The 16,311-nt window shown below is 37.1% G+C and overlaps 2 protein-coding genes across 2 annotated transcripts; one reads left to right on the top strand and one right to left on the bottom strand.

Annotated features, from left to right (window-relative positions):
* The first annotated feature begins 73 nt into the window (after positions 1-73).
* Positions 74-4,431, top strand: noa1 (nitric oxide associated 1). The gene is made up of 7 exons (XM_065242040.2): positions 74-1,372; positions 1,509-1,673; positions 1,867-2,078; positions 2,191-2,322; positions 2,419-2,535; positions 3,153-3,270; positions 3,731-4,431. The coding sequence occupies exons 1-7, from the start codon at positions 190-192 to the stop codon at positions 3,970-3,972; spliced, it is 2,169 nt and encodes a 722-aa protein (XP_065098112.1). The 5' UTR covers positions 74-189; the 3' UTR covers positions 3,973-4,431.
* A 13-nt stretch (positions 4,432-4,444) lies between these two features.
* rest (RE1-silencing transcription factor) lies at positions 4,445-15,326 on the bottom strand. Its single transcript, XM_065263841.2, has 4 exons — positions 15,182-15,326; positions 10,945-11,870; positions 8,508-8,591; positions 4,445-8,189 (listed from the first exon to the last, which is right to left on the bottom strand). The coding sequence occupies exons 2-4, from the start codon at positions 11,858-11,860 to the stop codon at positions 6,238-6,240; spliced, it is 2,952 nt and encodes a 983-aa protein (XP_065119913.2). The 5' UTR covers positions 11,861-11,870; positions 15,182-15,326; the 3' UTR covers positions 4,445-6,237.
* Positions 15,327-16,311: the final 985 nt, after the last annotated feature.

Raw genomic sequence — 16,311 nt, 5'->3', positions numbered from 1 at the left:
ATATTAAAATTTAAATTTTTTAAATAGTATTTTATTTGAACAGACTAAAATATTGACTTCCGGTGACGTTTTGATTGTACGGCGAGCGGCGTTCTGTTTTCTCACTCACGTGGATTCGTTGTCTTTCAAGGTTGAAGTGACTGTAGACATGAAATTATTCAGAAAACATATACTGTCATTGCTGTAATAATGTACAAGTTTTTAGGATCACCGGTATTTAAATTTTACTCTCGTGCGTGTTTAAAACACAGCCTGGTGTCGAGACTGCAGCTGTCAAGATGTCAAGCGATGGAGATGCTTCTGCGGTCATTTACTGAACAATCTCATACGAGTTACAGATCATCCAGGTGTGGGGTTTTACATTTGAGATGTTACAGCACTGATCAGCGCCAGGATAAGGATCTGTACACATTAGTGCAACCACAGAAAGAAGAGGATTTTATGTTTCTGGACTTTGCTGAACAAGTGGGCAATGAACATGATGAACAACCCAATCATCTTCATATACACAAACCCACCGCAGAAGCAAAAGTGCATAAAAAGACGAACACTGACAAGCTTAGAGGACTGGAAGTACAGCTAAGTCATTTTAAAGAGCCTACAGTGAAGGAAGACTCGTGTATTGAGTTTCACGATGAAGGCTTTCCTATGGAGGTACAAACTAAATCAAAGAGAGTTAAAAAGCAACAGAAGATCTATGGGAGCCCTGATGTGGAGATGCCAGTCAGTGACACGTGTTGCTCTGGATGCGGTGCACTCATGCACTGCACTGACCCTGACATCCCAGGTTACTTGCCAAGCGAGAAGTTCAAAGTTCTTGCAGAAGAAAATAAACTGAAGAAGGCCATATGCCAGCGTTGCTACTTGATCAACCACCACCAGAAGGCTTTGAACGTCACCATGTCCAAAGAGGAGTACAAAGCTATAGTGCGGAGAATTAAATCTGAGACGGCTTTAGTCCTGTTGATAGTGGATCTTCTGGATGTTCCAGACTCCATCATCCCAGATCTTCCAGAGCTTGTTGGGACTAATAAGCACATTGTGATTTTAGGGAATAAAATCGACCTGCTGCCTGGAGATGCAGAGAATTATCTGCAGCGCATCAAACGTCAGCTGGCGGCCTACTGTGCCAGCATGGGTATTCCAAACAAAGATCCTAAAAACATCCATCTTATTAGTGCCAAAACCGGATATGGAATAGAAAACCTTATTTCCACACTACAGTCCACCTGGAAGTATAAGGGTGATGTTTATTTGGTTGGCACTGCTAATGCTGGGAAATCCACATTGTTCAATACGCTGCTAGAGTCTGATTATTGCAAATCCAGAGCTTCGGATGTCATCCATAAAGCTACTATATCTCCATGGCCTGGTGAGACATTTAAAGGAAATTGGCCATTTATGACTGTATTGTAACTTCTCAAAATGAACCTCTGCAAATGTATGACATTGCTGTCACATTTACTTAAATTGTTAAAAACACAAACCCCTCTTTCCTCCGAATCTAGGAACAACATTAAACCTGCTGAAGTTCCCCATCATTAACCCGACCCCCTATCGTATGCTGAAAAGGGCGGAGAGACTTAAACAGACGTCTCTTCTGACAGAGGAAGACATGAACCCTCTGGAACTAAAGAGAATCAAACAGTTTAGCAAGCAGGGATACTTGGTCGGTAAGTTTTGTTTCATTTTTGGCCCTTTGATCCTTTCATTAAAAGGATTGGACAGAAAACAGACAATGTTCGCGAGAAGGTCTTCATGTAAGAACCAATTCATTTTTAAAATACTTACAAGACAAAATAAATGAATATGAATTCATTTAAATAGGTTTAAGGGGACACTTTTATAATCCCGTTTTATTTTTAGGTCACATCGGGAGGACGTTCCGATCGGATCAGTCTCATAAGAAAACTCTTGTGGAGTTTGATCCTGACAGTCTGAGCTTTGGTGAAGATCCAGAAGAGGACAATAAAAAGTTTGTGTCCGTGGATTCCCACACAGACACAGAATTCACCTATAATGAAATTAAAGATGCTCATTGGTTCTACGACACCCCGGGAATCATGAAAGAACGTGATGTGAGGATCCTTATTAAATAATTTTTTATTCTATTTCAATGTAAAATTCAGGTACACATTTTATTTGTAATAATAATAACTGTGCTTCACAAAAATGTCACTTTATATACAGGTTCTCAATCTGTTAAATGACCAAGAGGTGAAGTTGGTGGTACCTACTCAGGCCATTACTTCAAGAACATTTATCTTAAAGCCTGGTATGGTCTTATTTTTGGGAGCTTTGGCACGCATCGATTATTTGGAGGTAAGAGACGGCTTAACTTTATAGTAAAGTTTTGTTTACTGTATTTACTTCAGAAGAGATACATCATGTGTTTTAATGTTTCATAATTTTCATTAGGGGAAAAACTCATGCTGGTTAACAGTTGTGGCATCGTCTCGAGTCCCGGTTCACATCACAAGTTTGGATAAAGCTGACGAAATCTACCAGAAACATGCTGGGAATATTCTTCTTGCGGTACGTTTAAACAAAGCACACAGATGAGGTCATAGATCCTGGAAATATAACACTGGTCAAAGTCTTTACTTCAGATTTTAATTAAAGGGATGGTTCACCTTAAAATAATTTATTGCACATTTTACTCACCCTTAAGCCATGCTAGGCAGGCACACAATTGCAGTTATATTCAATAATATCCTGACTCTTTTCGGCTTTATAATGGCATTGGATAGTGCCCCATTTTTAAAGCTCCATAAAGTGCATCCATCCATCAAAAAAATAATCATTACAGTTATTAAATGTTGTCTTAAATAAAGCAGTTTTTTAAGAAAACATTTAAATATAGTTTTTGATGGATGATACATTTTTGGAGCTTTAAAATGGGGCACTATATCCAATGTCATTATAAAGCTAATAAAGAGTCAGGATATTATATGATATAACTCTGACCGTGTGTACCTAAAAGAAGGTAATATACACCTAGAATGGTTTGAGGTAGAAATATGGGATTATTTTCATTTCTCACAGGGTGCAATATTCCTTTAAAGTTTTCCATTAGTAATCAAGCAAATGCAAATTTACATAACTGTGTGTTTTGGATAAATGTATTGATGCAAATTTTTTATTTTGGCCAGGTCCCATCAGGTGGCAAGGAGCGCATGAAGGAATTTCCACCGCTTATTGCTCAAGACTTTGAACTCCAGGGGCAGGGCTGCAACACAGCCATTACTGATATCAAACTTTCATCAGCAGGTAACATGCTAGCGTGGTTTCCGGTGTTTTTCAATAAACACCTGTAGCCCTCAGTTGGTAGAGCAATGTGATGTGGGTGTGATTTTCAGGGAGCACACATACTGATTAAAATTTAAAAAAAAATGCATTGCAAGGATACAAGTGTCTGCCAAATAGATAATTGTATCTCAAAAATTATTTTAAGCATATGATGCTACCTTTCTGGACTAACAGTTATTTGGTTGGTAATACAAACACTACAATGATAAACAAAAAATAACATGATTTGTGAACGTAATGTGTCATTCCCTATAGTATTAACATCTTATTGTCATTTTTCGTGTTTATATCAAGTCTTCTGAACTTTATAGTTTAGACCAAATTACACATCCCCCATTATGAAAGCTTACACTATATTAAAAATCTCCTATTGAATGTTATAATGTGAGTCCCAGTTTATGATTCATGTCATGTCTTTCAGGTTGGGTTGCTGTGACTGCAGCAGAAGGAGATCATCTGTTACTGAGAGCTCACGCCCCTGACGAGGCAGGACTGTGTCTGCGCACCCCGCCTTTACTGCCCCACATCATCAATCTGAAAGGAGAACGAATCAAAAAGACTCCTGCCTACAAGAACAAAAAACCACAGGCGCTGGTGGACACTGGCCTTTCTGCAAGAGCAGCTGAAAGACTCAAAGTTAGAACAAAAAAAAGGAAACATTGAAAGCACAACGGCCAAATGCTTGCGCTCTTAAAAAAAAAAGGTGCTAAAAAGGTTCTTCACTTAATAATTTTGGTTTAAAGTTTTTTAATTTACTCTCATGTTTATTTGCTTTGCTGAACACAAAAAAAGATTACTTTGGGTGAACTATCCCTTTAAATAACCATTTCTTTTATACATTTTTATAATTTAAAGAACCATGAATGTGAAGAAACTTTTGTGAAAGGTTCTTCAGATGTTAAAGGTTCTTATGGAACCATTCAGCCAAAAAATAGTTCTTCTCTGGCATCATCAAGCACCTTTATTTTTAAGAGTGTGGAAACTTATAAGAAATCGAGTATGATTTAACAATGTACTGAATAATGCTTGTATACTGCAAACACCGTATAATGTATTTTTATACTGCTCAACTTAAATGTGTATATTGGTTATAAATTTGCCAGATTTGTATGCTTATTTTATATGCAAAAATATAAAGAACAGAAAACTGGTGGCAATAATTTTATTTTTTTAATCTAAATAGTACAGGTCATAATAAACACAGATTCCTATAAAAAGTCAAATATAATCATTACCCAATTGAATCAAGGGACCACATTAAGGTTCATTTTATCTAATATAATTTGACTTCCTAACATGACAAATGAAAATGACAGTCACACGCTTGAATAAAGTGACATGAAAATGACTCGTGTACTAGAATAAAAAAATAAACACAAAATTGACAAGAAAAATTGTACAGTGATAAAGTATCAAACCGTTCAAGAGTGCAGTTTTACAAGGGTACCTGTCTATCTGAAGCCTATGATTCTGCTCCTACAACCCTGTAACTACGTCTTGCTTTGGCAACATACAAAATCCAATATTGCACTTAATGAACTACAGGCAAATTACTCTTACAGTGTTTACATGGGAGATCTTTATACATTTAACATGGGAGATACTAACCGACATAGGTTGAAAGCACTTATTATTTGATCAATTTTGGACAAATAACATGTAACACATTGATGCAGATAATAATTTGCATACAAATAGCATGTAGCGTGAAAATCGTGCAATACATACATCAAATTCCAATTTTGCGTGCTGCGCCAGTCCTTCCTGTTCACTTAATACTGTTTTTTTTTGTGGCGTTTTATGTATTGGTTTCTCTTTTTTTACCATTGTCGCTTGAGTTTGGGGTTAGAACTATTTTTTAAAAAGATAAATAAAAAAATGGAGAAAACTATATACTAAATGACATCCTAAAGCAAATACCAATTCTAACGCCAAACCCAAGCGACAATGGTTTAAAAAACAGAAAACATAAAATGACACAAAAAGATGCACCATATTAAGTTAATGGAAAGGAGTGGGGTATCATATGCATGCAAAATTGGAATTTGGCGTATGTATTGCACGATTACGCATTTAATGAGAATGGGTTGTTTATTCTGTGAAAGGGAATGTTGCATGGTCGAGAAAGGAGGGAAAGACAAGCCTCTTCCATCTGAAGTAAGATAAAAGAGATCTAAATATGCAAGAAACCAAAAAAAAAGCTCAATTTGATTGTCTGAGGCTTTGAAGAGCAAAAAAGGAAATAAAAATATGTACAGTTTATTAACAAAAGCAACCATCTTTGGATTTAGCATAAAATGTTTAAATTGTATCCGAAACCTACGAGAGAAATAAATCTACAAACTGGGGAAATGCTGTCTTATAGACAAATTGCAAATGAAAAACCTTTAAAAGCAAATTTACAATAAGAGAAAAGGCCTGCAAATGAAATGGTTATTTTCGTTGTGCGTCAACAATGACAATAAAGTTCTTCTAAGTTCTAGTTGTCAAGTGCTCTCAAAAAAGGAAACAATGACATTAGCAAGCTTTAAACGCATATTTTGTCTCTTGCTGACCAGTGATGGAGCTGCTTCACTCAAGTGGAACAGCACAAAGACCGTGAAAGGCCTTTTATCATCAGGCCTATTCAGCAATGGACCACCTGGGTCTGGCTAAGATCAGATCTTTGCTGAGATGGATGCTTCCTTGCTGAATAGCCCTCTGTTTTGTTGCTTCCAAGTAGTGTGACAATAAATGGTGATGTTCATTTTGACAGAGTATTTGTCACTACGTAAAGATTCATGCGTTTCTTTTGTAGATTTGAAACAGTAAATGAATGAATACTGTGATATGAAATCAATAAAGATCATATATCGAATTAATGTCGTGTCAAGCTAAACACTGAAAACTAGCCATGGACACAAGAGATTGTCCAAAGAAGATCAGCCCTTACTTGTCACCCTGAGCCGGCCCCTCCAAGTAATACACATTTACTAGATGGCGGTTCAGGTGGCGCCGGTAGTCCATCTCCATGGAGAACGTACGGTCACAGAAGATACACGTGTGACTGGCAAGTTTGCTGGAAGATGGAAGCTCCTCCGTAGGAGTCTCTGGAAGTTTTTCTCCACCTTCTGTGGCGGCAGCTAATCCGTTAAGGCCAGAATCATAGCTTCCTTCAGAGGCACAGTCGCTGATGTCACTCCCCCCATCGTTAATATGGATACCCTCATCATCTTCCGCATCGGTGGATTTGTGACCAGGCGGACCAGGAAGTTCAAGAGTTGGGCTAAAACCGGGCTGCTGTTGGCTGAAGCCTGGGGAAGTTTCGCTGTCAGTAGGTGAAGGCATCTCACTTCCACTGTCAACCTCTGAAATTTCATTTTGAGGTTCAGCTGAGGTCGTGTCCTCCATTTCTTTAGGCAATTCTGGCTCTGGAGTTTGGTGTGTAGGTTCTTGCTCAACAGAACTGGTCGTGCAGATTTTCTCTTCTGGGCAGGGCACTGTTGTAGGTATCTGCTGGTGTGATCCATCAAGCACCTTGGGCGGTTCTGTAGTAGGCGCTTTTTCAGTTTGTGCGGTGGTTGACTTCTCTGGGTACTCAACGACATTGGCACAAGTCTTCCTGGGTTCCACAACAGATACGTTGGGTTTGTCTGCACTTGTTGTATCATTTTTGCTTTTGCTCTTCATGGCCTTGAGAACCTCAGGTATGGTGCGATTGGTTAGGGAGGCACATGACGTTGCAGATGACTTGGTGGAATCTTTCTTCTTGCGCTTGACCCCCTTGGAAGGACAGTTCGGTTCTGACGTCTCCATCTCTGGTACATTCATAGCATCTGCTTTTCTTTTTGATGGTTTATTCCTTGACTCTTTTTCATTGTTGGCCTTTGCTGATTTTGTCTGCTTCTTACATGGTTTCTTCGTTTGAGGTTTTCTGCAATCCTTTGCAGTATCGTTTATCACCGTCTCGTTTAGCGATCTGTTTTCTTTCTCCAGCTTCTTTCTTTCCTCTTTTTCTTTTTGCTTATCTTGGTGGTCTTTCTCCACTCTTTCTTTGTCCAAATCTAACCTTTGGCCCTCTGCCACAACAGTTTGATGTTTTGCAGTTGCTTCGTTTGCAGCCTCCTTTAATGACTTGTCTTTCTTGGGATGACCCTTTGTAACCTTCCCCAAAGATTTAGAGGACTTCTCAACCTTTTTTATCTCTTTCTCCTTTTTACTGTCGTGTTTGTCTGTGCATTCCTCTGGTTGTGTGGTCACAATGTCCATAACTTTTCCAGAAGTCTTACCTTTAACCTTTTTAACTTTTTTCTCTTTCCCATCAATTTTCAACTTTTTCTCAGTAGGTTGCTGGATTGGCTTTACAGATTTTTCTTTACCGATCACATCAGGGTTTTTCTTCGAAGTCTGGTCTGTCAGTTCAGGTTCTGAAGCAGAGGTGGGTTTACTGTGTTTCTTAATGGAGAGGTTGATGGGCCCTGATTCAATGTCATCCAATTCTCCTGCTTGCTTTTCCCCGTTTTCCCTTTCCTCAACCTGATCCGTCACAAGATTATCGCCATCATTCTCCGGTGGGTCATCACCGTCGGCCCTTTTGGCACGCAGCCTGACCTTTGACACGTCCATAGAAATTTCAGAGCATCCCGGGTGTCTGGACTTGATGTGGTACTGCAGGTTGCACTTCTTGGATGCGGCATACTTGCACACCGGGCAAAGAAACTGGCGAGGGTTGACGTGAAGCTCAACGTGTTTTTTAAAGTTGCTGCGGTCCGCCGTCTTGTACTGGCAGTAAGGGCAGCTTAAGGGCTTGGGTCCATTGTGGACCTGTCTGGCATGGCGGGTCACTTCGTGTTGGTTGGCTGCCAGGTAACTGCAGCTGTCACATTTGAAAGGCCTCTCACCTATTGTAAAAAGACCATAAGGAGAAGGTCAAGGCTGAACAATGAATCTTTTATATCAACATTTTGAGAGGAACACAGATGCAAATCTCATGCGGGGAGACAGATAAAAGACGGGTGGACACATCACAATACAGATTCACATTCTAATTCACATCATATATCACAAACCGTGTACCATTTTATCCAAAGCCATCTGGCTCCATGGAGTGCAACAAGAAAGAGAAACATCAAGTTGATGTAGCTAATGCACAACAGTTTAAATCAAACCATGCATTACACATTTTCCTCAAACTCCATAAAAATACTTCATACACTCACCTGAATGGGTTCTCATGTGTCTAGTAAGGTGAGTTTTTTGTGAACTGGAGTAATCACAGTATATGCACTGGAAAGGACGTTCACCTGAAAAATGAAATGTAAACCAAAATTATATATATATATATATATTTTCTTGTAAATGAGGATTTGTTATCAGACTCTTATGTTTGGGTTTAGTAATTTTACTTAAATGGCAATGAAAAGGTTTTAAGTAAGTTAATAAAATGCATTATTTACAAATGCAATTTTAGTTATTTAATTTGCATTTAATAAATTTGACTGCAAAATCCTCTAAAAGGATGTGCACATCAAGACGTTTACGCTAGCGGCCTGTGTATGTTTTCAATTGTTTCCAATGGAAGCACTACACTTTTCAAAAATGCCAGCAGCTGTTGGGTTTTGTCGGCGTCCGTCTGGTGTTTTCAACCGTGTTTAAATGCTTTGGTGTGCACGCCCCTTAAGTGCATGTTGGCTTTTTAGGCAAAAATCTCCACTTTTATAAGTCTCCCATCATGCTTTACTGTGCTTTCTAAATAAAGGTAAAAAAAGGTCAATATCCTATATGATAAACCTTCTTTAACTGGTTAAAAACTCTTGCAGCTCAGCAACTAAAATCCGATGTACAAGTGCCGTCGTTCATGCTATTCATATGCTCATGCAATTTCTTTGTGCCGTTTAAAGGATTTTGCCATCATACCGGTATTTCTGAATGGCCTGATTTGGGATTAAGCAGATTTGAAGCGAAAGTATTTGATAAAAGCATAATAGGTACCGAAGGCATTCGGTTAATATAATTCTCTATTTTTTTGACGGAGGTGATGTTTAGCTGCTTTTGCATCTGAGCTCTTCAAATACTGGGTGATTCTCACGAAACCATTGAAACACCACGGCACTAATGATTTTAGCTATAAAATGTGTAATATAGTAATATTAAAAAGCATCAGAATTAACACAATACTGTGTTCTACCTTGCACAATGTGTGATTTCAACATAAGAATTTATAATTTGTCAATTTTATCTAATTTTCTGCTGAAATTCTCATTACCGCAATGTGTCCGGCTGTGTTTGAACATGCGTTATGTTGTAATTTAATCAAATTAACACAAAAATATTTAGAAAAAAAATAAATGCATGTTTTGCTAGACTACTTTAGATGACAGAAAAAATATTTACTGAATATTCATGTATAATAATAATGAAGAAAAATTAGGAAAATGATGTGTCCATGCCTGATGTTCTCATCCTCCGCAACACTTTTTGAGAACAGTTTAAGCACACATACAGAATTTTAATAAAGTTTGATTTTGAGTGAACATGGACCAGTTACTTCAAGATGGCTACCAGGTAAGATCATTTTTTTACAGTTAATTTGAAATATTGTCTTGTCAGAATGCTTACACGACATTTTGATTATCATTACCGCAACAGATGCTTATTAAATGTTAATTTAATTAATAGAAGCATAATACTTTGATTTTAAATGCATGTGCAGAATCTCCAAATTATGTTCTTTCAGGTTTGTCATGTCATTTTGAAATTATGTCAGTGTTGATGTTTTCTTACTGTTGCGGTAATGAGATTTTTTAGGACTCATTTTTTAAATTATGTTACAAAAAGTGTTAAATGATAAGTAAAAGTGTTTAAATTAATGTTCCCATTTACTCCAGACTTTGTTTTTCAATGTCTGGTGGGAAAAAAGTAAATTTAAGCAATTTTTACATTTTCATGCTTGACATTTTTAAAACCAAGTTTTCGTGAGAATCACCCTACTATGCCATCATTTAACGTCATACTTTTGAACTCCCAAACCTGCAGGACTTTATTCCCCGTTTATTACACGGCTCTCAAAAATGCTAGATTCTGATTGGCCGGTCGCGACATTCAAATGATTTTTTTTGGATAACTACCATTTAAAACTAATAACACATGGTAACCCTGATTCTGCAAATCATTTTGATTTATTATATTTACAAATTATTAAACTAAATAGTATGTTTGGAACATTTGAACATCTTTTCTCATCTTAGAACCGAAAGTAAACATGTTTTCCTCACGCAAGATCTGTATTCATTAAAAATGAGCAAATAAAATATTTCAAATGAATTTTTAAGGCTATTTACCTATTTTATGAGGTTAATAGCGGTGTACTGAGCCGGATAATGTACAGGCAGCCGGTTGTTATTGCGAAAAAAAGCCCTTTCGGTGTGATACACACTATCGGGGCTTATTTTGCGATAACAACTAGCTGCCAATAAATTATTATCCCTTACTTGGAGCACAAAATTAATTATCAAGCAATGGGTCGTTATTCTTATTTGCACCATTCAGGAAAGAAAACCATACAGTTCTGAGTCAAAAGAGAGTAAATGATTTAAAGAATTTGCATTTTTTTGGGGTGAACAAACCATAATTTATAGAAATTAATTTCAGACATACCAGTGTGGGTCCTGATGTGCTGTATGTAGTTATTTTTGCGATCAGAAAAATAAGAGCACTGGTTGCAAGTGAAAAGCTTGCTGGGAAAGTGATTCCTCAGATGTTTTTTCCAGTGGTATTGACTGATGGTGCTGTAGGTGCAAATGGTGCACTTAAACACTCTCTGACCTTCGCCCTCTTTGGTATGATGCTTGAGATGAGCCACATAATGGTCGTAGCGATTGGTGTTGTACCCGCAGCGCTCGCAGCGTATCACACCTTTGAAGTTAGCCTGACTTTCGCTGTTTTCTGGGTTCTGTGTGTGAGGTTGTCCCGATTCACTGGCCAGGTTGTCGTCTGAATCGCCCGTCCTGTTTTCCGCAATAATTTTATTAGCGCTGTGCTCGCCAATATGAAGAATGAAGTCCTTCTCGTTTTCAGCCTGGAACTGACAGGGTTTACAAAAGAAGGGCTTCTTCTTTTTAGTGGGCTCATAGACGGCGACCGAACTGTGCTTACGCTTTTCCACTGGTGGAGATTCCGACGAGTTTTTTTCAGAGAGGTCCTTTGCCCGCTCCATCTCACCATGATCCAGCACTATTTCTGTCACCTCTGGTTCGACCCGAGTGGCCTGTTCGGTGTAACTGCCCTCGGACATCTGCAAGTTGTCAAGGCTGTATCTGACGACACCCTCTTCTTCGCTATCAGAGTAGTTGCTTCCAACAGTTATGAGTTCAAACATTTGCTTTTCTTCGGCATTGCAGTCGGAGGCAGATGTTTCCGATGATAACACCACATTAGCAAGCATGACTAGCTGAGGGGCGACCACATCGTTTCGGGGCAGCTCGGGAAGATCGTGATTCATCTCTGGCAGGGGAATGCCAACAGTCGGCATGAAGATGCCAGCTGTAGATGGATAGATTGTTTGAGCAGACATGCTCAACCAGCTGAAATACAAACAGAGACAGTTGTTTTAGTAAAGCCCATCCTAAAACTCTAAATTCCAATTAAAATTTGTATGCGCATTTTATTTTGTTTATAATAATATCCTATAATGTGTTTTAGGAAAGATCATCTGATGGTGAAAGTTGAAACACAACAAATAGCTGCTCTGTCATGTGACTTGTATGTGGTTGACTGATTAAATCACTTAAATCACTTTCCCAGATAATGAGTTTCTGTGATTGAGTAAAGATAAAGAGGTCCCCCAGATGTCACATGATGACCAATTTCTGTGTATACCCCATTCTCTTTAATTTGAAAGATTTAGATATGTGCATCCAAAACTTAATAGATGAAATATAACAGATCGCTATGATGCCTTTTAACCAGTGTATTAGCCAGTTTTTTTTTTTTACATTTTGAACTCATGTCATTTCAGGGTTACTATTAAACATTTAAATATTATTTGCAAATTTGAAATTAGTTGAAATGAGTTAAACTGCACCAATTTTTTTATGGGGGGGTATTTTTATGTGATTTGTTTTTTTTGTTTGGATTATGTAAATCATTTACATTTGTACACTGATGACATTTATGTATAATGCATGGCTATAACTCTTTTGTTTTTATATGTTCATATGCAATAAAATGTAGAAAAGTCTGAATTAAATTTTATTCTCAAGCACATTAATTATACAATACTTTTATGAAGTCACTAAGCGAAACCGCTTTAAAGGGACATTTCACTCTTTTTGAAAATATGGCCATTTTCCATCTCCCCTAGAGTTAAACATTTGATTTTTACCGTTTTGGAATCCATTCAGCTGATCTCCGGGTCTGGTGCTAGCACTTTTAGCATAGCTTAGCACAATCCATTGAATCTGATTAGACCATTAGCATAGCACCACGCTAAAAAATAACCAAAGAGTTTGATATTTTTACTATTTAAAACTTGAATCTTCTGTAGTTACATCATGTACTAAGACCGACAGAAAAATAAAAGTTGTGATTTTCTAGGCAGATATGGCTAGGAACTTTACTCTCATTCTGGCGTGATAATCAAGGACTTTGCTGCCGTAACATGGCTGCAGCAGGCGTAGTGATATTACGCAGTGCCTGAAAATAGTCCCCTTGGTTACTTTCAATAGCAGGGGACTATTTTCAGGCAGTGCGTAATATCACTATGCCTGCTGCCGCCATGTTACGTGGTCTTCTCAAAGAGCTGAATCGATTTTTTCTTTCATATTTATTTCCGCAAACATTGAACCTAAGATTAACGTTAATCTAATTACTAGTCTTCTCCACTAGATATCACCCTCTTTTTTTGCCTTGCGCGATGTTACCAAGGAGCGAAGGGTGAGCCTGTCATTCATTCATTCAGTGCTTAAAATGGCGGTTTCAGCTTCATCGACGTTGATGCCATCTTCACATAAAAAGGTATGGAAGCATTTTAGATTTTGCAAGCAAGATGACGACGATAGTGTTGTGGCTTTAATTTTTTTAATTAATTACCCACTTGTAAACTTCTGTTCACTGTTCTTTTTTATTAATATAGTATTTGTATTAAATCTATATTCATTGAGTTGAATAGAGAATCGAGTATAAAAAGTGACCCGAGAACTGAAATCAAAAATTGAACCGAGAATCGAAATACATTTGATAGCTTGTGAATCGAAATCGGATCAATCTGGAACCTCTAAATTGATACCCAGCCCTACTATACAACATACTTTTTACAGAAAAGATTATTGTTGTGTCCTGTAATTACCAATTATGAAAAATATAACCATAACCACGACTGTCAGTTCTGTTACATACAGTCAACACTGTTACTCTACCTTGGTAACTGAGTTTGACAGTAACAGAATTGACTCAGACAACAGACAATTAAGAATTTTTGCTATACAACATACTTTTTACAAAAAATATTATAATTGTACCAATTATGAAAAATATAACCATTTGAAAAAACTGAAGAAAATAATACCAAATCTGTAATTATTTAATCCCACATTTGCCTATATAGACCAGTATTTTCTGAGCATTGAAAACAAAGTTAACTTGGCACTAAATATTTAAGTGTCTATTTCAGAAAAAGTAAACTAAATAAAACTATAAAATTCAGGTGAGGATTTTTGCTATTCTAATTAACACTATTTCCTTAATTATTGTTTAAAATTATATTATTTCCGTATAATATATGTAAACAACAACTTAAAAAGACAACAACAATCTATAAACATTTTACAGTACAAAATTATAAAAAAAAATATATTTATTGTGTTTTGTTCGCAGTAAGAAAATAAAACAACTCTCTTGAAATAAAGCTTAACGTTACACTAACAAGTAAACAAGTATAGGTAAGTCAAAAAGCAATGCATGGCCTGAGTTTTGTGTGCTCAGAAATGTGTTCGGCCATTTTAAAACAGCACCAACTTCAGCCTGTGAGTGGAGGAAGAAGAAACTACACAGACGAGGAGAAAACTAGCGCTGTTAAACAGTACAGTGTGTTAAGATTAACACGTTTTATTCATAAAGCATTAAGCATTTGTTGTAAAAGGTCAAAACAAACTTTGTGTGAAACGCGAGAGCGATTTTGTTAAATCAAAGTTGTCAAAGGGACTGAAAAAACTTTGACCTTGTTGGACAGCTCCAAACGCAAGCCATCTAAGTAAAGCGAGCTGCGCTTATCTGACTTCATTCTAACGTTATTTATTAAAATACACACGTAAGTTTAATTAAAATACGTGTTTTAAGAAAGATGTCGAGTTTAACACAAAGAAATTCAAAAGAAATATGTAAATCGCCTTACAAAAAAATCTGGGTGATTTCCGAAAAAAAAAAGACTAAAATTAACACACAAGATATTGTTTACTTTAAACAATATAAGCCAAAATACATCTGGGGAAAACTTTTTAATTTTTCCTTAAACAAGCCGTAAAAAGTTACAAAGCGTCTTAAAGCTAAAAACTGCTTTCCGGAAACTGCACGCAACAACACAAACGCCACACGACAACCCCACAAAGTTAACATTTGAAAGCAATATGAATAATCAAAAAAGTCTTATTTATTTTATTTTTGTGCTGTTTATGCGCACTTTTGTGTGAAGTTTTGGTCATAGTAAGTGTCTAACTGTGTGTTAGCCGTGGTCCTGATCTGATCTCTCCCCATACTGAAATGCACGAGCTCAGATCAGCCCTGGACAGCGCCTCACCCTCCATTTTCACTACAACTCTAACTTAGTCAGGCCCGTGCACTCAAAAAGCAACACAAAACCACACCCCAAGATCCCGTGAAAGCAAGCCCGCAAACTCACCAACTGCGTTCACCCGCTGTTCGACGATAATGTTGTAAAAAGAGGATTTGCGCAAAGTTATTTCCAAACTCTTTTAAGTCGATCGAGGAAGTGCGCGAGACTCACGCATTCCAACACATAGCTCTCGCGGCGCTCGCGGGGGTTGGCGTGACGTCAGCCCAGTGTGCTGCTCGTGCTCACACAAGGCTTCTGTTCTCGCTTTCTTAAAGTTTACTATTGTATGTTTACGTACTGGAGCATCAGTGTAAGACAGTACTTGTGATTAATGTATCTTATGTGGAGTTCTAGAAGTAGAGACGACATGGTCAATGTAAGTTAGCGAAACAATGACAACAAACAGCTTAGAACAGATTGATTGATTTTATGTTAATTCTGAAATCACATGTGACAAACACACAGGAAGTAGCAACTGTTGCTTTGTAGACTCTTTGTAATGTTTTTTTTTTTATTCTCCAACAAAAGCATCATAAACTTTTGATTTTTTGTTGAGAACACAAGCAAATATGTGACATTGTCTGTGAAAACCAGACCAAAGTTTAATCAAAGTTTGACTTTAGTCATTTATTTCACATTGATTTCAATCTATGACATGATCTTGGTCAGTATGGAAGATATAAATTTTATTTATCAAAAATGACTTCAGTTAGGTTTTCACAGAGCCAAAGTAATGTTTTTACATCTGTTTAAGTGTGATGTACATTAACATATATTCATTTATATGCTTAAACAGCTTTTATGCTTTTACAAACTGAGAAGGGTCAATTGCATTAAAGTTGCTCCTTTTATTTAAAAAGACAGAGAGTTTAGATACAATCAGAAAGCAATTAGTCTGGCAGTAAAATATAATAAATACCTTTCTTAAAGGAAAGTTGGATGTTGATTGATGTCAGTATGAACTTCATACTTTGGAATAAGAAAAAATCATTAAATTCTAAGGATCTGAAAAGATATGTTATTGGTCACTTTCGGCCATTTTATAATAATCATCAAATCAAGTTTTCTGCCTTTTTTGTAAAAACTCGGAGTGATATTTATTTGTGGCCACAAGGTGGCGCTCAAGACTAACACGAGAATCATATACCGTTGGTTCAAAAAACATTCTTATTTTTTAGGTTTTCTGTGTCTCTGTT

This window comes from Paramisgurnus dabryanus, chromosome 16 (assembly GCF_030506205.2).
Source record: "Paramisgurnus dabryanus chromosome 16, PD_genome_1.1, whole genome shotgun sequence".
Classification (NCBI taxonomy): domain Eukaryota; kingdom Metazoa; phylum Chordata; class Actinopteri; order Cypriniformes; family Cobitidae; genus Paramisgurnus; species Paramisgurnus dabryanus.
This window is presented reverse-complemented; position numbering and strand designations above follow the sequence as displayed.